General features: G+C 41.1%; 2 protein-coding genes across 3 annotated transcripts in view; both read right to left on the reverse strand.

The window, feature by feature from the left end:
- LOC133554738 (gastrula zinc finger protein XlCGF57.1-like) overlaps window positions 1-9948 on the reverse strand; it is a 20048-nt gene extending 10100 nt beyond the window's left edge. Inside the window, exon 1 of the mRNA XM_061903834.1 lies at window positions 9532-9948. Coding sequence (XP_061759818.1) covers window positions 9532-9709 — 178 coding nt within the window. The 5' untranslated portion in view covers window positions 9710-9948. The remainder of the gene's footprint in view (window positions 1-9531) is intronic.
- A 5255-nt stretch (window positions 9949-15203) lies between these two features.
- LOC133554716 (gastrula zinc finger protein XlCGF57.1-like) overlaps window positions 15204-24107 on the reverse strand; it is a 34018-nt gene continuing 25114 nt past the window's right edge. Inside the window, exons 2-3 of one of the 2 annotated variants that reach the window (XM_061903793.1) lie at window positions 23570-23777; window positions 15204-20044 (exon numbers count right to left, since the gene is read on the reverse strand). In XM_061903793.1, coding sequence (XP_061759777.1) covers window positions 18675-20044; window positions 23570-23615 — 1416 coding nt within the window. In that variant the 5' untranslated portion in view covers window positions 23616-23777 and the 3' untranslated portion in view covers window positions 15204-18674. The remainder of the gene's footprint in view (window positions 20045-23569; window positions 23778-24107) is intronic. The other variant, XM_061903787.1, reaches the window with a different exon arrangement.

Genomic DNA, 24107 nt, shown 5'->3' on the forward strand with positions numbered 1-24107 from the left:
AATGAATCGAATCGAAAAAAATTGATATATTAGCGAATCGTGACCCCAATAATCGATATTGAATCTAATCGTGGGACACCCAAAGATTCACAGCCCTAATAGATATATATATATATATATATATATATGTATGTGTGTGTGTGTATGGAATTCTCAGGAGAGGCACTGAAATTCAGGAGTCTCCCGGAAAATTCGGGAGGGTTGGCAAGTATAGCATATTGGCAGGAACTGAAACACCCTGTCATATATGCCGATCCACGGCATCCAAAACATGCTCAATGGGTGACATGTCCGGTGAGTACGCTGGCCATGCAAGAACTGGGCTGTTTTCAGCTTCCAGGAATTGTGTACAAATCCTTGCAACATGCAGTGATGGTCTTGGGGGGAATGGCATCAGCTATCAGGTATCTCTGTGCATTCAAAATGCCTTCAATAAAACGCACTTCCGTTCACTGACCATAACATACACCTGCCCATACCACCCCCACCATGGGCCACGCCATTCAAAACGTTGACATCAGCAAACCGCTCTTCCACATGACGCCACACACGCTGTCTGCCACCTGCCTGAATAGTGAAAACCGGGATTCATCCGTGAAGAGAACAGCTCTCCAACGTACCTGACGCCATCGGATGTGAGCAACTCCACTCAAATTGGCTACGACGACAAATTACAGTCAGGTCGAGACCCCGATGAAGACGAGCATGCAGATGAGATTCCCTGAAACGGTTTCTCACAGTTTGTGTGGCGGTCCTGGGCTGGTGTGTTTAAACGTGGTCTGCGGTTGTGAGGCCGGTTGGATGTACTGCCAAATTCTCTGAAACGCCTTTGGAGAGGCTTATGGTAGAGAAATGGACATTCAATTCACGGGCAACAGCTCTGGTGGACATTCCTGCAATCAGAATGCCAACTGCACGCTCTTGCGACACCTGTGGCATTGTGCTGTGTGATAAAACTGCACATTTCAGCGTGGCCTTTTATTGAAGCCAGCCTAATGCTGTTCAATCAATATCTTTAAATGCCACACCTGTGAGGTGGAACGGATCTGTGGTCCCCTCCAAGTTTTCTCATTGTTATCTCATTGGGTTGAGTTTTTCCTTGTGGGATCTGAGCCGAGGATGTCATTGTTGCTTGTGCAGCCCTTTGAGACACTCGTTATTTAGGGCCATATAAGTAAACATTGATTGATTGATTGAAGTATACCTCAATATATATTTAGGCCATATTGCCCAAATTTAGTATACTGGTGTATCTATAAATGTATAAATTGTTCACAATTAAGTTTGTTGATTCTAGGTGAGGGATCAGACAAAGAGCAGCTCAAAGACCTTTATGAAGAAGAAAAAGCATGGACCCAGATTTCCCTCGCCCGGACGCGGGTCACCGGGGCCCCCCTCTGGAGCCAAGCCCTTTATTTTGGAAGGTATGGTACTCCAAAAGTTGACACTCTGTCATATTTCCAGCTTTTTTGTGCTGACTTCCAGCAAATAGAGGGACTTTTTTCATGTTTCTTAACCGGGTGTTGATCCAAGGCCGGTGGCGAGCGCCTGTTCCCATGGGGCCCGGCCGGGCACAGCCCGAAGAGGCAACGTGGGTCACCCCTCCAATGGGCTCACCACCCATAGCAGGGGCCATAGAGGTCGGGTGCAATGTGAGCTGGGCGGCAGCCGAAGGCAGGGCACTTGGCGGTCCGATCCTCGGCTACAGAAGCTAGCTCTTGGGACGTGGAACGTCACGTCACTGGGGGGGAAAGAGCCTAAGCTAGTGCGCGAAGTCGAGAAATTCCGGCTGGATATAGTCGGACTCACTTCGACGCACAGCAAGGGCTCTGGAACCACTTCTCTCGAGAGGGATTGGACCCTCTTCCACTCTGGCGTTGCCGGCAGTGAGAGGCGACGGGCTCGGGTGGCAATTCTTGTTTCCCCCCGGCTCAAAGCCTGTACGTTGGAGTTCAACCCGGTGGACGAAAGGGTAGCCTCCCTCCGCCTTCGGGTGGGGGGACGGGTCCTGACTGTTGTTTGTGCTTACGCACCAAACAGCAGTTCAGAGTACCCACCCTTTTTGGGAACACTCGAGGGAGTACTGGAAAGTGCTCCCCCAGGTGATTCCCTTGTCCTCCTGGGAGACTTCAACGCTCACGTTGGCAACGACAGTGAAACCTGGAGAGGCGTGATTGGGAAGAATGGCCGCCCGGATCTGAACCCGAGTGGTGTTTTGTTATTGGACTTTTGTGCTCGTCACGGATTGCCCATAACAAACACCATGTTCAAACATAAGGGTGTCCATATGTGCACTTGGCACCAGGACACCCTAGGCCGCAGTTCCATGATCGACTTTGTAGTTGTGTCATCGGATTTGCGGCCTTATGTTTTGGACACTCGGGTGAAGAGAGGGGCGGAGCTTTCTACCGATCACCACCTGGTGGTGAGTTGGCTGCGATGGTGGGGGAGGATGCCGGACAGACCTGGCAGGCCCAAACGCATTGTGAGGGTCTGCTGGGAACGTCTGGCAGTCTCCTGTCAGACAAAGTTTCAATTCCCACCTCCGGAAGAACTTTGAACATGTCACGAGGGAGGTGCTGGACATTGAGTCCGAGTGGACTATGTTCCGCACCTCTATTGTCGAGGCGGCTGATCGGAGCTGTGGCCGCAAGGTAGTTGGTGCCTGTCGGGGCGGCAATCCTAAAACCCCTTGGTGGACACCAATGGTGAGAGATGCCGTCAAGCTGAAGAAGGAGTCCTATCGGGTCCTTTTGGCTCATAGGACTCCGGAGGCAGTGGATAGGTACCGACAGGCCAAGCGGTGTGCAGCTTCAGCGGTCGCGGAGGCAAAAACTCGGACAAGGGAGGAGTTCGGGGAAGCCATGGAAAATGACTTCCGGACGGCTTCGAAGCGATTCTGGACCACCGTCCGCCGCCTCAGGAAGGGGAAGCAGTGCACTATCAACACCGTGTATGGTGCGGATGGTGTTCTGCTGACCTCAACTGCGGATGTTGTGGATAGGTGGAAGGAATACTTCGAAGACCTCCTCAATCCCACCAACACGTCTTCCTATGAGGAAGCAGTGCCTGGGGAATCCGTGGTGGACTCTCCTATTTCTGGGGCTGAGGTCGCTGAGGTAGTTAAAAAGCTCCACTGTGGCAAGGCCACAGGGTGGACGAGATCCGCCCGGAGTTCCTTAAGGCTCTGGATGCTGTGGGGCTGTCTTGGTTGACAAGACTTTGCAGCATCGCGTGGACATCAGGGGCGGTACCTCTGGATTGGCAGACCGGGGTGGTGGTTCCTCTCTTTAAGAAGGGGGACCGTAGGGTGTGTTCCAACTATCGTGGGATCACACTCCTCAGCCTTCCCGGTAAGGTTTATTCAGGTGTACTGGAGAGGAGGCTACGCCGGATAGTCGAACCTCGGATTCAGGAGGAACAGTGTGGTTTTCGTCCTGGTCGTGGAACTGTGGACCAGCTCTATACTCGGCAGGGTTCTTGAGGGTGCATGGGAGTTTGCCCAACCAGTCTACATGTGCTTTGTGGACTTGGAGAAGGCATTCGACCGTGTCCCTCGGGAAGTCCTGTGGGGAGTGCTCAGAGAGTATGGGGTATCGGACTGTCTTATTGTGGCGGTCCGTTCCCTGTACGATCAGTGCCAGAGCTTGGTCCGCATTGCCGGCAGTAAGTCGAACACATTTCCAGTGAGGGTTGGACTCCGCCAAGGCTGTCCTTTGTCACCGATTCTGTTCATAACTTTTATGGACAGAATTTCTAGGCGCAGTCAAGGCGCTGAGGGGTTCCGGTTCGGTAACCGCAGGATTAGGTCTCTGCTTTTTGCAGATGATGTGGTCCTGATGGCTTCATCTGACCGGGATCTTCAGCTCTCGCTGGATCGGTTCGCAGCCGAGTGTGAAGCGACCGGAATGAGAATCAGCACCTCGAAGTCCGAGTCCATGGTTCTCGCCCGGAAAAGGGTGGAATGCCATCTCCGGGTTGGGGAGGAGACCCTCCCCCAAGTGGAGGAGTTCAAGTACCTAGGAGTCTTGTTCACGAGTGAGGGAAGAGTGGATCGTGAGATTGACAGGCGGATCGGTGCGGCGTCTTCAGTAATGCGGACGTTGTACCGATCCGTTGTGGTGAAGAAGGAGCTGAGCCGAAAGGCAAAGCTCTCAATTTACCGGTCGATCTATGTTCCCAACCTCACCTATGGTCATGAGCTTTGGGTCATGACCGAAAGGATAAGATCACGGGTACAAGCGGCCGAAATGAGTTTCCTCCGCCGTGTGGTGGGGCTCTCCCTTAGAGATAGGGTGAGAAGTTCTGCCATCCGGGAGGAACTCAAAGTAAAGCCGCTGCTCCTTCACATCGAGAGGAGCCAGATGAGGTGGTTCGGGCATCTGGTCAAGATGCCACCCGAACGCCTCCCTAGGGAGGTGTTTAGGGCACGTCCAACCGGTAGGAGGCCACGGGGAAGACCCAGGACACGTTGGGAAGACTATGTCTCCCGGCTGGCCTGGGAACACCTCGGGATCCCCCGGGAAGAGCTAGACGAAGTGGCTGGGGAGAGGGAAGTCTGGGTTTCCCTGCTTAGGCTGTTGCCCCCGCAACCCGACCTCGGATAAGTGGAAGATGATGGATGGATGGATGGAAGTTTGTTGATAGAACTTTAAGGGGGTTAAAAGTGCATGCTAACCGCAGCTAGCACTTGTGTTTGTGTGCTGCACCGTGACTTAAAGAACGGCAGGTTTAGTCACGTTTGCCTCTCCCCATTGACTGTATCGTTTGGAGAGCGTGTGTGGGACAGTATAGCGAGTTTAGTTGCGTGCTACTGTTGCTACGTCGCTGCGAGGGACGTGGACACGTGAGGTTGGCATGTCCATTGCACGCCCTCACAGACCAGTCGACAGAGAGGTGGACCCAGGACGAGGCTGGTTCTCCTCTCGCTCCAGACTGGACCTCCTGAGTCGTGCTAACGGAAGCACGGCCGTGCTTTCCCCCGCCATCTCTACTCCACAACGGGAGGTGTCCCCCCTCGCCAACGCCCCCTTTGTATCCAGCAGTTGCAACTCACTACCCCTAAGTGCACCACTGAATCACCAGGACCGCAACGGACAATCTTCTGGCCTAGCCAAGGGGCCCAGGTTGGACTGTGTGTGTGTCGTGTGATTGGATTAGTGTGGGTTGTTCTATTGGGGAGGTAGCATGTGAGTGGGGAAGAGTGTATGAGTGTAATTAATGTCTGATTATTGTATGTTTATTTGGGTGTATAGTAAATTGTTAACTTTAATAAGCAGTCTCCTCTCACTCTCTCTTAGATTAGATTCTTACATAAGTATTAAATAATTGGAGTCATCCCCCTAAGGTAAAATATACAGTCCTTTATAGGCTCCCGCACAAGTGGCCTTGTGGTTAGAATGTCCGCCCTGAGACTGTAAGGTCATCAGTTCAAACGCCAGCAGAGTCATACCATAGACTATAAAAATGGGACCCATTGCCTCTCTGCTTGGCACTCGGTATCAAGGGTTGGAATCAGGGGGGTTAAATCAGCAAAACGATTCCCGAGCGTGGCGCACGCTGCCGCTCACTGCTCCCCTCACCTCCCAGGGGGGTGAACAAGGGGATGGGTCAAATGCAAAGGACACATTTCAGCACACACAGTGTGTGTGAAATGTGTCTTTTGAACATAAAAACATTCAAAGGTATCAGGAATTCATTAACACTGGAGGCAGCTCAATCGTATTTTAATGCAATGATTATGTCTCGTTTTTATTACTGTATAACGTGTTGGTCGCGGGCAGGCAAAATGACACTGAAGCGATTGGAAACTTTGCACAAACAATCGCTCAAAATCCCTGACCAAAAACCACAACACCACCATCACTGTTTAGTTCTCCAAAAATTTAGATTATTAAATTTAGCAAACATTCAAAGATTAGCATTAATACGAATGGCCCATCGAATCCTAAATAACACTGCACCAGCGCCACTTAAGCAGTTTGTCCAGTTTACATCTGTTGTGACAACTAGAAACACAGGAGCATCCACCGGGGGGCAGTGTAGTGTACCCAGGTGTAAAAAATATTTTGCACAATCAGCCTTTTCATATAAAGCCATAAAGGAATGGAACGACCTCACAACAAACTTGAAAAGTCTTACAGATTACTCTTCATTCACAATTGAAGTTAAAAAGTGGCTTTGGGGCAATCAAAGCTGCTCACACGATAACTAAGGTGGCCACTAAGTTTGACGCATCAACTTAATGTGTATTACATTTATCCATGACAGCATTTTTATTGTAAATTGTGTCTGTTAAAATCATGGTTGTTTTTACAAATGATGACAGATGTGAACAACAGTATGTATTATCTTTGTGTGATTATGTAAATTAGGTGTAGTTGTATTGTATATTAAGTATGTGTCCATGAGAGGGCATTTTATTTATGACTTTTATTAATTTGATTACATGCTATAGTATGATTGTATTGTCATAATTTTATTGCATGATTTCTGTATCCCTTTAATTTAGGTAGCCAGGGACTGCAGATAGAAATGAGCTCTTTAGCTATAATCTGGTACAGAACATATCTGTCTTTGAGCTTAATGTTTCTGTGCATTGTCCCTTCAAATAAACTAAAAACTGTGTGGCTATCTTTAATTAGCATTAAAGGCCTACTGAAACCCACTACTACCGACCACCCAGTCTGATAGTATATATATCAATGATGAAATCTTAACATTGCAACACATGCTAATACGGCCGGTTTAGTTTACTAAATTGCAATTTTAAATTTCCAGCAAAGTATCCTGTTGAAAACGTCGCGGAATGATGGCGCGTATGATGACGCGTGTGCGTGACGTCACCGGTTGTAGCAGACATGTTCTTCCAGCCCGATCCAAGCTATGAGTAGTCTGCTTTAATCGCATAATTACACAGTTCTCTGGACATCTGTGTTGCTGGATCTTTTGCAACTTGTTCAATTAATAATGGAGACTACAAAGAAGAAACATGTTGGTGGAAAGTGGTGTATTGCGGTCGGCTGTAGCAAAACATTCCCTAAAGATGACGGTGAAGCTTTAATATAGTCGTGATATAAATTATTCAACCCCCACACAATTTTGGTGTTTTTGCAAGTTGGACATTTATTCCGTATTTTGTTTATAGTCATATCAAATAAAGATGCGTCAAATAGACAAATGCAACTTGAATAACAACATTATATTTTGTAACAAACCAAACAGTGTAATTTCTCTTAATATCTCATTGACAAAATTATTCAACCCCTTGAAGATCATAACTCTAAAGAACAGAATTTGAATAAGGTATTTTCAATCAAGTGTTGAAAACACCTGTAGATGTGATTAGAACCATAACGAGCAACAATTAAACGGATTGAAAAAGACTGTGATGCTCAGCTTCTTGTAGATAGTCAATAGTATATTTGCAACATGGTGAAGTCCAGGGAGTGGTCAAAGAAGTCAAGAGAGGAGGTAATTTCTCTTCATAAGAAAGGATATGGATATAGGAAAATAGCAAAGACATTACACATTCCATGAGACATAGTCGGGGGCATAATTTGCAAGTTAAAGCTACAGTAAAGGCACAGTGGAAACACTACCTGGGCGTGGTAGAAAGAGGATGCTGTGTGCAACTGCTGTCCGGTATTTGAAGCGTACAGTGGTGAAAAACCACAGCTGAGGAACTACAACAGGACATTGCAGAGGGGGGAACGCAGGTTTCGTCCCAGACAATAAGGCACGCACTACGAGATGAAGGCCTCCATGCCAGAACTCCCAGGCGCACCCCACTTCTGACTACCGGGCAAAAGAAAAATAGACTCCAGTATGCCAAAAATCATCTAGACAAACCCCAAAGGTTTTGGGAAACTGTTCTATGGAGTGATGAGACAAAACTGGAACTCTTTGGGCTTATGAATACATTTTATGTCTGGAGGAGAAAAAATGAAGCTTAGAAAGAGACGAACACCTTTCCTACTGTTAAGCATAGTCGGGGGTCAATCATGCTCTGGGGCTGTTTCTCTGCCTCAAGGTACTGGGAATCTCCAGCGCGTTCAAGGCATTATGAATTCTATTTCCTACCAGGATATATTAGCTGCAAATGTCATGAAGTCAGTGACGAAGCTGAGGCTTGGGAGACCTTGGACCTTCCAACAGGACAACGATCCCAAGCATACCTCCAAATCAACATCAGAGTGGTTGCAGAAGAAGGGCTGGAAGACTCTGGAGTGGCCTTCATAGTCGTCAGACCTAAATCCTATAGAAAACCTGTGGTGGGACTTGAAAAAGGAAGTTGCAGCACACAAGCCCAAGAATATGAATGAACTGGAGGCCTTTGCCCAAGAGGAATGGGCTAAAATACCTGTAGATTGTTGCAAAAAGCTTGTGTCCGGTTATGTATCACGTTTGAAGGATGTAATTACTGCCAAAGGGTGTTCTACTAAGTACTAAAGATGCATGTAACTAGGGGGTTGAATCATTTTGTCAATGAGATATTAAGAAAAATTTCCTTTTTTGGTATTTTGTAAAATACAGTGTTGCAATTTAAGTTGCATTTGTCTATTTGACACATCTTTATTTGATATGACTATAAACAAAATACGGAATAAATGTCCAACTTGCTAAGACACCAAAATTGTGTGGCGGTTGAATAATTTTGATCACAACTGTATGGAACAGAGCGGTCAAGCGAACATGGTTCTCTACCAGATGTCAACCGGCAGGTTTCGGTGAGAAAATTGTGGTAATAAGTTGGCTCTTACCGTAGACATGAGCGGAGCTTGTGTCGTTCTTCCTGCAGCTGTCAAAGAGGCAGCTGCGACTCTCTGGGCTCCTCCGTGGCTTCCCTCAGAGACACTGGCGGTCACCACACCCCTCCGACTTTCAGGTATGACTATATAATCTCACTAAAACACTAGTAGCACAAAAAGCAAATAAGGGATTTTCCAGAATTATCCTAGTAAATGTGTCTAATAACATCTGAGTCGCTCCCACTGCCCTTTTGTTTTTTTTCTTCTAGTCCTTTACTCTCACTATCCTCATCCACAAATCTTTGATCCTCGCTCCAATTAATGGGGAAATCGTGGCTTTCTCGGTCTGAATCGCTCTCGCTGCTGGTGGCCATGATTGTAAACAATGTTCAGATGTGAGGAGCTCTAAAACCTGTGACGTCACGCGCACATCGTCTGCTACTTCCGGTACAGGCAAAGATTTTTTATTAGCGACCAAAAGTTGCGAACTTTATCGTCGATGTTCTCTACTAAATCCTTTCAGCAAAAATATGGCAATATCGCGAAATGATCAAGTATGACACATAGAATGGACCTGCTATCCCCGTTGAAATAGGAACATCTCATTTCAGTAGGCCTTTAAAAGAAAGATACATAAACATAGGTAGTAAAAATAGATAGTTAACATAGGTAGTAAACAAAGATATTAAGCATAGGTATTAAAAATAGGTAGTAAACATTGGAAGTAAAATAGTTAACATAGGTAGTAAACATAGATAGTTAACATAAGTAGTAAACATACCGTCAATGTGTAGCACACTCGGCATCTTGCTAACAGCTTCCAGTCGGCGTCGTTGTCGCTCGTTCTCCTCTTTGGTGCGAGATATTTCTTCCTCGTACGATGCAATCGTTCTCTCAAACATCAGGATGATTTCGTCAGCAACCGCCATGAGTCGCTCCCTCACCAACCTTTTGAACATGGCGATGCTCTTCACTAGTCGATTTTAACTTCGTCACCGTCGCTCTTTGTCCCGTCCCTTCGGCAGCCAAATATGACAAAGCAAAGGCTTGCGGAAGCGGACAATTCTACGGCAAAAACAGTGGGTCAATCGTCTTTCGGTGTAAGTGACGTCACTTAACGTTAATATTTTTTTAAATGCAGTGTTTTTGCTGGTAACTTCATACGCAAAGTCCGGACGTATTTTGACATTTGAGACGTTCCGTATATATTCTTTCCAAGATGGTCGCTGAAGAATGCGTCGTAGGTATGGCCATAGACATCTTATAAGGGTACGCAGCATCGAGCGCTACTGCCTACTGGCGCTGACGAGACGCGGGGCCGCCATCTTGGAGTGGTGATCCGCTCCACTCAGTGCAATTCATTTGGCAGGAGCAATGAACTGTCAGCGCATTTAATTCATCTTACCTCACTGAACACCACTGATTTTCACGCGCCTTTTCGTCATAGGTGTAGCTATGATAAAGGACACATGTTTTATTATTCAAAGTGTGCTTAACAGTAATAGAATATTCTCATATTCTATAAATGACCAGACGTCCGAGATCAAAACTGGGAATATAATCCCAGAGAATCAGGAAACAGTCAGCTATTTTTAAATTGAAGAAACAATATGATTAGGTTATGTATACATGAGTTTATCCTACATAAACAATGTATGAACACGTTAAATATCTATACATCTTAGGGACCTTTAGACTGGATCTCTGTTGCTGCAGCAGCAGAGAGTTTATTCTGTCTTGACACTTTGTATTGATATTTTGTACTACATTCTCCCCTTAAATGATCATGTTTACAGTGATTGTTATATATGTATTTTTATGTATGTCACTTTGGATAAAAGCGTCTGCCAAATACTTAAACAGAAACATATATAAACAGCTGAAAGTATTTATATCAGCTAAAATCACATATCTGTTTCACTGGATTCAGAATAAAACCAAATTCTGTTTTACCCAACAATGTTAGTATTTGAATATTGTTACTTGAAGACTTATTCCTGGTTACAATTATACTGTTACGAAAGTATTTTCTTACACGTTGCCTAAAATGAGAATGCATCATAATCAGTGGCGGCTGATGAATTTTGTTTTAGGTGGGGCTGAAAGTTTGTAAACCAAACCCCTGTAGGGGGTCATCCTCCCCCAGAAGATTTCTTTGTGATGTTCACATAAAAATGAAGCATTCAGGTGCATTCTGACAAAATAATGAAGACAAAAAAGAACATTTCATAGGTCTGCAGAGAAGTATATATAATATGCACACACTCTTTTCACAAAATACAGCTAATAGTATTTTAATTTTAAATCTTACTTGTGAAAAGTAATCCCCCGATTCCTATTTTCAACAGTCCGCTCATTTGAGCAGGAAAACGCTGAACACCATTTTTGTTTTCTACCTGTCAACTGTCAGTTTAGCCTGCTCGCCGGCTCCTCATCACCACTTCAAGATGGCGGCCCAATTTCTCGCGTCACAGCAGCCAATACTGCGCCTACTTATAAGAAGTCTATGGTCGGCACTACACAGATTTTGTTCCGCTTTTTTATTGAACAACAGATAATATATATTCACAAAGTAAAAACAAATTAAGGCACTTTTCAATATTTTCAACTATCCTCTGAGTTTAGGCAAATAACACCCTTATCCAAACAAAAACTGTCAAAATAAAGTAAAAGTAAGACACAAAACAAATAGACTAACAATATTAATAATAACAAAAATGGGCTTATCTAAAAACATTTAAATGTATCCAATAATGACAATAATTTAAGGACGTTTCTATTTGTTTTCAATATCTACTTCCAAAATAAATATACCGTATTGCATTCAAAAATCAATAATTTACATTATACAGGTAAAACAATTATCAACCATAAAGTGAGATTTTTGTTTTAAAAAAATCATTACTTGGATCTTATTAATTTAAAATTGTATTTCTTTATTTTGAGAAATAATTGGTTATGATATATAGTTTGTCTTTATGTCCCCTATTTTTAAGTTTTGTAACTTATTTAAGATTATATTGTTAAAAAAAAAAAAAAAAAAGTTAAAATACCAATGATTGTCACACACACACTAGGTGTGGTGAAATTTGTCCTCTGCATTTGACCCATCCCCTTGACCACCCCCTGGGAAGTGAGGGGAGCAGTGGGCAGCAGCGGTGCCGCGCCCGGAAATCATTTATGGTGATTTAACCCCCAATTCCAACCCTTGCTGTCTTTGAATTGTGCCTAGAAAATATCATTTTAACAACACCACCTTTTTTTATATATGTTACATTTGTCATTAGAAAAACTAACATCTATGATCAGACAATGAGTCGTTTTTTAATATAACACCTCTTGGGTCAACAACGATTTTTAAGGTATATTATATTATTAAAATGTTGTAAAATTGTTTTGAATTTTGAACATATTTTTTACATGTTAACAAAATCCCACAACAGTCCATAAAATGTCGAACAGCCCAATTTCCTTTAGAGTTGCTTTCTCCTTCTATTAGCCAGAACATATATATATATATATATATATATATATATATGTATATATATATATATATATATATATATATATATATATATATATATATATGTTTAATATAAGAGTTTTATTTGGATAATATGTGTGTTTAAACAATAATTTTCCAGTGAAGTAGAGGTTGTTGGTGAAAATCAGACAGTTTGACTGGCCATTAATACCTAAACAATGTCTCTGTTGTGCAAATTTCAGTGCATTTTAAAGTTGTGATAACCATATGTTATTTTTTATCTCCACATTTTGATCTATGTAATAAGCCTCTGGCTGGGATTTTTTTTTTAAATCCCAGCCATCTTTCAAACTTTAGTCGACACACAACGATCTTTGGATTGTTTCGTCAATTGTGCAAACTAATGACAAAAACAACAATGTAACTAAAAATATAAATAAATGTGGCGCAAGAACAATAGCAAAGTTTGCAATAAAAACACATTAAACCATTTTTTAAGCATGTGGGTCAGGTTAGTGCAGGGGTCACCAGATGAGTAGCCCGCGGGCCTGTTCTAAAAATAGCTCAAATAGCAGCAATTACCAGCAGGGGCGCCGAAAATGGGGGGTAAAGGAGATGGATTCCAGGGGCCCATGATGGAGGGGGGCCCAGAGAGGCCCCTAATGATGATGAAATTATGTGTTGGGGGCCCTGTAAAGTTTCTTTTAATGGGGCCCAAAATCCCTAGCGGCGCCCCTGCTTACAAGTGAGCTGCCTCTATTTTTTAAATTGTATTTATTTAATAGCAAGCTGGTCTCGCTTTGCTCGATATTTTTAATTCTAAGAGAGACAAAACTCAAATAGAATTTGAAAATCCAAGAAAATATTTTAAAGACTTGGTCTTCACTTGTTTAAATAAATTCATTTATTTTTTTTACTTTGCTTCTTATAACTTTCAGAAAGACAATTTTAGAGAAAAAATACAACCTTAAAAAGGATTTTAGGATTTTTAAACACATATACCTTTTTACCTTTTAAATTCCTTCCTCTTTTTTTCTGACCATTTAAATCAACGTTCAAGTATTTTTTGTTTTTTATCGTAAATAATGATAAATACATTTTAATTTAATTCTTCATTTTAGCTTCAGTTTTTTCGACAAAGAATATTTGTGAAATATTTCTCCAAACTTAAAATTAAAATTAAAAAAAAAATATCCTGGCAAATCTAGAAAATCTGTAGAATCAAATTTAAATCTTATTTCAGACTCTTTTGAATTTCTTTTAACATTTTTGTTCTGGAAAATCTAAAAGAAATAATGATTTGTCTTTGTTAGAAATATAGCTTGGTCCAGTTTGTTATATATTCTAACAAAGTGCAGATTGGATTTAAACCTATTTAAAACATGTCATCAAAAAATATATGTATTGTGATAAATCATTAAGATGATCAGTGTTTCCACAAAGATAAATATCATTAATTATTAATAATAACGTAGAGTTCAAGGTAAATTGAGCAAATTGGCTATTTCTGGCAATTTATTTAAGTGTGTATCAAGCTGGTAGCCCTTCGCATTAATCAGTACCCAAGAAGTAGTTCTTGGTTTCAAAAAGGTTGGTGACCCCTGGGTTAGTTCAATTCCAGATAAAAAAATACACTTTAAGGTGACCTATGATGATTTTAATCTTTAACTTTTTGACCTCAGGGTCCAACTTTTCCACTCCAGAGGGGCCCACGGCCCACTCACCTTTAAATACTGAATTAGTGATCTTACTCATGATTTTAATCCAATTCAATAATTATATCTAACCTACCTACAGTTTAACAACCCTGTCAAATGATATGAAACCAAATATTATATTTGTTAAACACATAAACATTTAACTTAGGTCAGGCTGATTAGAAAGATAAACACTAACCCAATGCAATGCATAAGAAAGGACTGTTGGAATATACATTTACCGTACATACAATTATGTAGTACTAAAATAAACTGAATTAATAATAGATAATATAACATATGTTTCTTAACTAAACTGTCAATAAAATTGAAGTGCAAATGACATTGCAGCTTTACCACTATAGTCATAATTTTTGCGCTTGAGAAACTTCTTTCTGACTTCATTTAGCTCCAGACTTCTTCTGTTTGTTTGATATTGTCATTACTGCCACAATTAATGGAAAAGTGTATTACGAGTAATACACTTCACAGTGATCTCACAGTAACACAACGGGGCAGAACAGCTCATTTACAGTAATTATTTTATATCTGGTTACACGATATCCGCTTTCATTTTCATCTGACCTCACCCCCCCCCCGAAAAAAATATGTACAGAAGTACGTATTGCTAAAACGTACACGGATAAACATACATTTTGCGGTCGGGTTCAGTCTTGCAGGATGAGAAGTAGTGTTTTACATGCGCAAAAAGTACCTGAAATACATTTGTTTTGCAAAGATCAGAACATCCATTAATTTACACCTCATTAAAAAAACAAAAAAAAAAAACCCCTGCCAGACCACCAAGTAATAAAATTTAATAAGATTATTACATCTGTATTCAAAGTTTCCTCTAACAGGTAAGATCACAATAAAATGACAAACCACAATCTATAAAATACATAGGATAAATTTACAAAGTCTGCTGACTCAGGCAACAATACAACGCTCGCTGTCCGTGCTCTTAGGCTATAGCAGAATTCAGGGGTGACCAAACGTTTTACACTAAAGGGAACAATATTTTCCATTTTCTTAATCAATACAGTACATGGATTATTTTGTAACATTTCCTCTCCAATGTTGGTCTCAGTCATGATGATGTTTCTTAAAATGTTTTTTTTTTCTATTATATATTTATTAAAAAAAAAAATATATATATATATATATATATAATAAAAAACAACTGCACATTACAATATATATATATATATATATATATATATATATATATATATATATATATATATATATATATATAAATAAATATATATATATATATATATATATATATATATATATATATTTAACACTTAAATTTATAGTCAAGATCAGGGATGTCAAAGGCAAGGCCCGTGGGCCAGATCCGCCCCGCGAATGAATGATCAATATCTGATTAGTACTAGAACCGGCCCACAGGCCACAGCTGCCTGCTGCTGTTGTGCACGCACCAATACTCCGTCAGTGTTGGCGCTAGAAATATTCAGAATGGGGTCCCAGGGACCCCATCAAGTCATAAAAATCAATAGTTCATTTTTGGGTCCCACTTCTTTTGTAACTGTTTTAAAAACTAATTATATATGTATGAATTGTCCTGTTGTACCTCACATTCAATATTGTGTTTTGGAAAAAGGTTGTCATGAACATTACTTAATTCATAAGAAAAAAATCAATACAAAAGAAAACACATTTATATTCAATTATAAACATTCACTTTCTTCTTTCCTTTATGGATCCAAACTTTACCGCTGCTGGTATTTTTTTCTATATTTTATTGTAATATTTTCAGAATGTGTTTGTTCTATTTTTGGCCAAAGTAAGACAAAGAAAACAATCTGAAGTTGTCTTTATTTGTTTTAGTTTTACTGACTTTAATAGTCCGGACTGCGTATGCACAGATTTTCCTCCATGCAGCCCCCGAGGCTAAAATTAGAAATGATGCTGTTTTAGTCGAAGATAACTCTGTTTTTAATGGAAAAAACACAAAATATGCAATATCTTACCCTCAAAAAGTTCACAGGGGGATATTTGATATGAAGTAACAAAAGCCTTATGTAGGTCAATAATTAATAACACCATTTAAATTAATTAATTATTATTATTTTTGAGCAAGGACAGTTCTTTAAAAAAAAATCCCACAAAAATTATTGGGGACCCAAAATGGCCCCACTCATAAGTGTTAAAAATACTTTGTTTATTTTACGTTCAACACGTAAATCTCTATCAACTTCAGATCTATCTGTCGATTATGTATTTAAAAAATCAAATATTTGTAATGTTTTGTTTGTCTGATTGATGCTCTTTTTGTTCAAAGAAAACTTAGTTTTTTGTATGGCAAACATACAAAATATGCACTATTTCTCCCCCAAAAATATTTCAAAGTGCAATATTGGATGTGAAGCAACGGGAGCCTTAAATAGGTCAATAATTCACAACAATATTGCTTTTGAATCCTTTTTTTTTCTTAAGTAATGTCATGCAGCTTTAAAGAAAAAGATCATGGCAGCTATATGTCACATGAGTCAACATTGCAACTTTTTCTCGTTACATTTCACCTGTTTGGTCTTGTATTACCGTATTTCCTTGAATTGCCGCCGGGTATATAGTATGCGCCTGCCTAGAATTACTGCCGGGTCAAACTCGTCTCGCAAAATAATTAGCGCATGCTTAACATTACCGTCAGCTCAGGATTAACGCCGGGTCAAGCTCGTTTTGCAAAATATTATTTTTATCAGCGCATGACTAGAATTTCCGCCGGGTCAAACTCGTTTCGCAAAATAGTTAGCTATTGCCTAGAATTTCCGCCGGGTCAAACTCGTCACGTTACGAGTGACACTTCCCGTGTCATCATTTTCAAAATGGAGGAGGCTGATTTCAATCATTTGAAATCGCATAAAAGGGAAGAAGATTGAGAGCTATTCAGTTGGATTTGAGGTCCAAGCTATTGAATATGCTAAAAAAGAACAGTAAGCAGCTATGGTTTATTAAAGGCCTACTGAAACCCACTACTACCCACCACGCAGTCTGATAGTTTATATATCAATGATGAAATACTAACATTGCAACACATGCCAATACAGCTTTTTTAGTTTACTAAATTACAATTTTAAATTTCCCGGGAGTTTCGTCTTGGAAACATTGTGTAATGATGACGTGTACGCAGGACGTCACATGTTTTTAGGAAGTATGAGCGCTACACACACACACAGCTAAAAGTCGTCTGCTTTAAAGGCATAATTACACAGTATTTTGGAGATCTGTGTTGCTGAATCTTTTGCAATTTGTTCAATTAATATTGGAGAAGTCAAAGTAGAAAGATGGAGTTGGGAAGCTTTAGCCTTTAGCCACACAAACACACGGTGATTCCTTGTTTAAAATTCCCAGAGCTGAAACTTTACTATGGATCAAGCAGACATGGATCCCAACCGGATGTCAACCAGCAGGTTTCGGTGAGAAAATTGTGGTTAAAAAGTCGCCACTTACCGGATATCAGCTGAGCTTGTGTCATCTGTATAGCTGCCGTCGACACCCGTGAGACATGACGTCAAGACATCCGTGGACAAACCCCTTCGACTATCAGGTAATATTAAACTCACTAAAATACTAGCAACACAATAGAAAGATAAGGGATTTCCCAGAATTATCCTAGTAAATGTGTTTAAAAACATCGGAGTACGCCCCAATGCTATCGCTTTTTTTTTTAACTCGTTTTTTATTTATTTTTTCTTTCTTTCTAGTCCGTCGCTATCAATATCCTCAAACACAAATCTTTCATCCTCGCTCAAATTAATGGGGAAATTGTAGTTTTCTCGGCCCGAATAACTGTTTTTGTTGGAGGCTCCCATTATAAACAATGTGAATATGTGAGGAGCCCCCACCCTTGCGACGTCATAGTCTGCGACTTCCGGTAAAGGCTAGGCTTTTTCCGGATTTACCAAAAGTGGCAAACTTTATCGTTGATTTTCTCTACTAAATCTTTTCAGCAAAAATAAGGCAATATCGCGAAATAATCAAGTATGACACATAGAATGGACCTGCTATTCCCGTTTAAATAAGAAAATCCCATTTCAGTAGGCCTTTAATATATCATAGCTGCGTGTGTCAAATATGAGTCATTAAATGACTCCCGCCTCCTGGTGGTAGAGGGCGCTAGTGATCCTTCTTGCGACTACTCGGCTGCAGAAGAAGTGACACAAGCAGCAAGAGTGAGCAGCGATCGTTTAGTTTTTTCCTCTCGCTTGCACTTTTAAAATGGAGGATTACATATATAAAATAAAACAGTTTTCTAAACTGGACTTTCAATCGAAGCAGGAGGTAATAAAGGAAGATCTCCATCGAGACAGAGAAACTTTTAAAACTGAAGAAAAATAAGTAAGTCTTCTATAAACAAGTTATCGATGCTTTTGATCAGAAGGAGCTGCGCATGGACTTAATTTATAAGTAAAGGTAAGACCATAATAACGTTTTTTTTAATTAAATGTGCTTTTCATGATGGTATCCTTACATCACACTCACATTTTTAAGCGCAGGCCTAAATTTACCGCATGCCTTTGGTAAACGCCGGAGTGAGAAGAGGTTCAAAATTAATTAGCACCCCGGCGGCAATTCAAGGAAATACGGTAGCTCGCGTTTTATTAAATTAGAGAGTCTACACTCTGTATTTGACTCAACGCCACTTATAATGTAGCAGGATTACAGTTGCAGTTGTATTACAGTAAGATAGAACCACTTTCACTTATAAAGTGTTTAGGAAACTGTCTGTTCTCCATCGTGTGTCCGCATGTGCGCCGTCAAAGTGTGCCTGTGGACATAGTTTTTACCACAAACGGCGCAGTTAAAAGGTTTTTTTCCACCGTGTGTTCTCATGTGCACGTCCAAGGTTGCCTTGTACGCAAACTTTTCGCCACAAACCTCGCAAATGTAAGATTTGACCTTTGTGTGTGTTGACGAGTGTGACAGCATGTGTGACTTTTGGGAGAATCGCTTCCCACAAACCGCACAACTAAAAGGTTTTTCTCCGGTGTGTGTTCTCATGTGTAAAACCACGTTTGCCTTTTGAGAGAAACTTTTCCCACAAACTGAGCAACTAAGGGTTTTTTTGGTGGTGTGTGTTTGTTGGTGAGAATTCAAAACGCCCTTTGTGGCAAAACGTTTGCAACATATGGAGCAGCTAAAAGGCTTCTCCCCCGTGTGCGTCCTCATGTGGACATTTAACACATCCTTGCAGGCGAATCTATCGCCACACACTGAGCAATCAAAGAGATTTTCGCCTGTGTGTTTTCTCATGTGTAACACTTTTATAGTCTTTCGGGAGAAACGTTTGCCGCAAATTGAGCAACTAAAAGGTTTTTCCCCTGTGTGTGTTCTCATGTGTCTCACCATGCCTTCCTTTTGAGAGAATCCTTTACCGCAAACTGAGCAACTTACGGGGTTTTCCCCAGTGTGCGTTCTTTGGTGCGCAACCAAAGACGACTTTACAGTGTAACCCTTGCCACACGTTGAGCAAATAAAAGGTTTCTCCTCCGCATGTGTCCTCATGTGTGTTACCCTGGAATACTTTCGAGAGAATTTTTCGCCGCAAACTGAACAACCGAAGGGTTTCTCTTCAGTGTGCGTGGTCATGTGTGCTACCATGTTGCCTTTTTGAGAGAACTCTTTACTGCAAACGGTGCAACTAAAAGGTTTTTCTCTAGTGTGCGTACGCATGTGTCGAGTCAAATGGCTCTCATAAGAATAGCGACGAGCACAAATTGAGCAGGTAAAACAGGTTTTAACTAACGTCCCTTTAGAGCATTTAGAGTCCTTGTCGTCAGTAAGACCTTCAGAGTCTGTATCTCTGCTCAAAGGTCTTTGGGTGTCTTCATTAGCTTCTGTCTTGTGTTGTACTGAGCTGCTGCTCGGAGGCTTCGCCCCTCTGTTCTCCTCACTTGGACTGTGATGAAGATCAGGTTGTTTGTCTTCATGGTCTTCAATCTTCACAGCAAAGACAACAGCGTGATCAATCTGCTCCCGCCGAAGACCTTCCCCTGTGTTTCCGAGTTCATCTTCTTCCTCTTTAACGTGGCAAGGCTGTGGATCTTCCTGCTTCAAAACGGAGCTCCCCCCCTGCTGGACGTCTGCAAGACAAAAACACAACTACCATATTTCCTTGAATTGCCGCTGGGTATATAGTATGCGCCTGCCTAGAATTACTGCCGGGTCAAACTCGTTTCGCAAAATAATTAGCGCATGCTTAGCATTACCAACGACTCAGAATTAACGCCTGGTCAAACTCGTTTCGCCAAATATTATTTTTATTAGCGCATGTCTACAATTTCTGCCGGGTCAAACTCGTTTCACAAAATAATTAGCGCATGCTTAGCATTACCACCGACTCAGAATTAACGCCGGGTCAAACTCGTTTCGCAAAATATTATTTTTATTAGCGCATGTCTACAATTTTTGCCGGGTCAAACTCGTTTCGCCAAATATTATTTTTTTTAGCGCATGTCTACAATTTCTGCCGGGTCAAACTCGTTTCGCAAAATAGTTAGCATATGCCTAGGCTTTCCGCCGGGTCAAACTCGTCACGTCAGGAGTGACACTTCACCTGTCATCATTTTCAAAATGGAGGAGGCTGATTTCAATCATTTGAAATCGCATAAAAGGAAGAAGATTAAGAGCTATTTAGTAGGATTCAAGGTCCAAGCTATTGAATATGCTAAAAAGAACAGTAAGCAGCTATGTTTTATTAATATACCGTAGCTGCGTGTGTCAAATATGAGTCATTAAATGACTCCCGCCTCCTGGTGGTAGAGGGCGCTAGTGATCCTTCTTGCCACTACTCGGCTGCAGAAGAAGTGACAACAAGCAGCAAGAGTGAGCAGCGTGTGTTTATTTCTCTGGCTTGCACTTTTAACATGGAGGATTACATATCTAAAATAAAACAGTTTTCTAAACTGGATTTTCAATCGATGCAGGAGGTAATAAAGGAAGATCTCCATTGAGACTTTTGATAAGTAGGAGCTGCGCATGGACTTCATTTATAAGTAAAGGTAAGACCATAATAACGTTTTTTTAATTAGATGTGCTTTTCATGATGGTATCCTTACATCACACTCAAATTTTTAAGCGCAGGCCTAAATTTACCGCATGCCTTTGGTATGTGCTGGAGTGAGAAGAGGTTTTAAAATAATTAGCGCATGCTTGCCTTTACTGCATGCCTTTAGTAAACGCCGGAGTGAGAAGAGGTTTTAAATTAATTGGCGCCCCAGCGGCAATTCAAGGAAATACGGTAGTTTGATCATCCCTCTTCAAAAGTAAGTCGGGTTCCCTGTTCATTTATTGGCACGCGGGCTTGCCTGAAAAATATTACATTGATACAAGTGATGTAAAAGTGAGTTTTTAATAATTAATATTAATGTGGACATAAAGCTTGTTTATTAACACCAAACATGAGAAAAAAAATATCAATCTGGCGTGTTCTCAACTTTTCAAAGAGGAAGGCCATCACAAATAGATTGTGAATGTTCTTTTGCTATTTTGCTTGTCATCGAACTTCATTCTGCAGTAAAAGCATAAGTGGTGTACTGAAAACCACATTAGTTTGCTTTCAAGTTAACATTTACTAAACAACACTTTAAAATGGTAAATTATCATTTGTATTCTTTGATTACTTGTATAGATCAGTACTGAGATAGAGCCTTCTCAGTGGCAGGACCCAGACTGTGGAACAACCTTCCATTATCTATTATGTCAGAGCTTGGCAAATTTTTACTCGGTGGCCACATTGAGAGATTGGTTGGTTGTTTACTATGATGAGTCACGATCGGTTGAGGTCATGGCAAAACATTAGGGACAGGCCAATCAGAGGCAAGATAGGGCAGGTCATGGAACCAGGAAGTGAAATCACAACAGACATCCCAAATGACGACGGGTGAGTCGGAGAAAAGAAAGAGGGAATTTTCTAGATGGCGATTTATATATTATAAAAACTTGTGGAAGATGGCAGAGGGCTTCTCTTCTTTAGATGTTTCTTTTAGCGATGTAAACCATGTCCAGGAAACCCACAATGCGTCTACTTGGCCACAATGGGGCAAATGTATGCGTCTGGATAAAACATTCATTTGACTTGTTTACCATGGACGCCCAAATCAAAACGGCTCTCCATTTGCCAAGCCGGAGAAATGCTGCCAAAAATGTATGCCGAAGTGAGGAAGATCATAGCCGCACAATTACAGGCCTACTGAAACCCACTACTACCGACCACACAGTCTGATAGTTTATATATCAATGATGAAATATTAACATTGCAACACATGCCAATACGGCCGGTTTAGTTTACTAAATTGCCATTTGAAATTTCCCGCGGAGTTTCCTGTTAAAAACGTCGCGGAATGATGACGCGTATGATGACGCGTGTTTGTGACACTTACGGCTAAAAGTCGTCTCTTTTCATCGCATGATTACACGGTAATTTGGACATCTGTGTTGCTGAATCTTTTGCAATTTGTCCAATTAATAATTGAGACTAAAAAGATGAATGCTGTTGTTGGAAAGCGGTGGATTGCAGCTGCCTTTAGCACCGAAACACAGCCGGTGTTTCTTTGTTTGTTGTGAAGCTTTATCACAGAACGGTCAAGCAAACATGTTTCTCTACCTCAACCAGCAAGTTTTTGGATGTTAAAATTGTGATATTAAGTCGGCTCTTACAAGGGACTTGAGTGGATTATGCAACCTCCTCCTGTAGCTGTCAAAAAGGCAGCTGTGATCTTGGCTCCTCCATTGGCTTCTCTGAGAGACACTGGCGTTCACCGCAGCCCTCCGACTTTCAGGGATGACTTTATAATCTCACTCAAACACTATTAACACAATAAGCAGATAAGGGATTTTACAGAACTATCCTAGTAAATGTGTCTAATAACAACTGAATTACTCACACTGCCATCACCTGGAGCTGTCACCTTTTTTTCTTTTCTTTTTTTTTTTAGTGCTTCACTCTAACTTTCCTCATCCACGAATCTTTCATCCTCGCTCAAATTAATGGGGAAATCGTCGCTTTCTCGGTACGAATTGCACTTGCTGCTGGTGGCTATGATTATAAACAATGTTCAGATGTGAGGAACTCCACAACCCGTGTCGTCACGCGCACATCGTCTGCTACTTCCGGTACAGGCAAGGCTTTTTTATTAGCGACCAAAAGTTGCGAAATTTATCGTCGATGTTCTCTACTAAATCCTTCCAGCAAAAATATGGCAATATCGCTAAATGATCAAGTATGACACATAAAATGGACCTGCTATCCCTGTTTAAATAAGAAAATCTCATTTCAGTAGGCCTTTAAGTCAAGTCACTGACTTGGCGCTGACCAGAACCGTACGTGTGTGACAGCCCATTACTTTGTCGACTGGGAATTACAAACCCCGTTTCCATATAAATTGGGAAATTGTGTTAGATCTAAATATAAACGGAATACAATGATTTGCAAATCCTTTTCAACCCATATTCAACTGAATATGCTACAAAGACAACATATTTGATGTTCAAACTAAAAAACCTTTTGTTTTGTTTTTGCAAATAATCATTAACTTTAGAATTTGATGCCAGCAACATGTGACAAAGAAGTTGGGAAAGGTGGCAAACTGGAATGAAACTGGACTCACTGGTGACGGTGGCAGAGAAGAGGACTGTGGACAAACTAGAGAGCATCCTGGATGATGCCAGTCACCCTCTGCATAGCGTTATCAGTAGCCAGAGGAGCCTGTTCAGTGCTAGACTGCTTCATCCCAAGTGCAGGACTAATAGACTCAAGAACTCTTTTGTCCCACACGCCATTAGACTGTACAACTCCTCTCTGGGACGGGGGACGTACTAGGATGACAGGGGATGCAAAACATTAACAGTGCAATACGTTTTCATAACATGGTCACTACTGCCCACTTTGTCTTGTTATATTCTTATTTTACTGTTATATTGTTATTCCCATGGTTTTTATTCTTTTTGTAATATTTCTCTATTTTGTTTCCTTTTAAACCCCCATTATTTACTTTTCACTTTTTTCTTTAAATTGATCTCAACTCTGTACACTGCTGCTGGAATTTTAATTTTCCTGAAGGAACTCTCCTGAAGGAATCAATAAAGTACTATCTATCTATCTATCTATCTAAATACCAATGAAGTTGAGGAATGCTCACATCAAAC

This window comes from Nerophis ophidion, linkage group LG01, assembly GCF_033978795.1.
Source record: "Nerophis ophidion isolate RoL-2023_Sa linkage group LG01, RoL_Noph_v1.0, whole genome shotgun sequence".
Classification (NCBI taxonomy): Eukaryota; Metazoa; Chordata; class Actinopteri; order Syngnathiformes; family Syngnathidae; genus Nerophis; species Nerophis ophidion.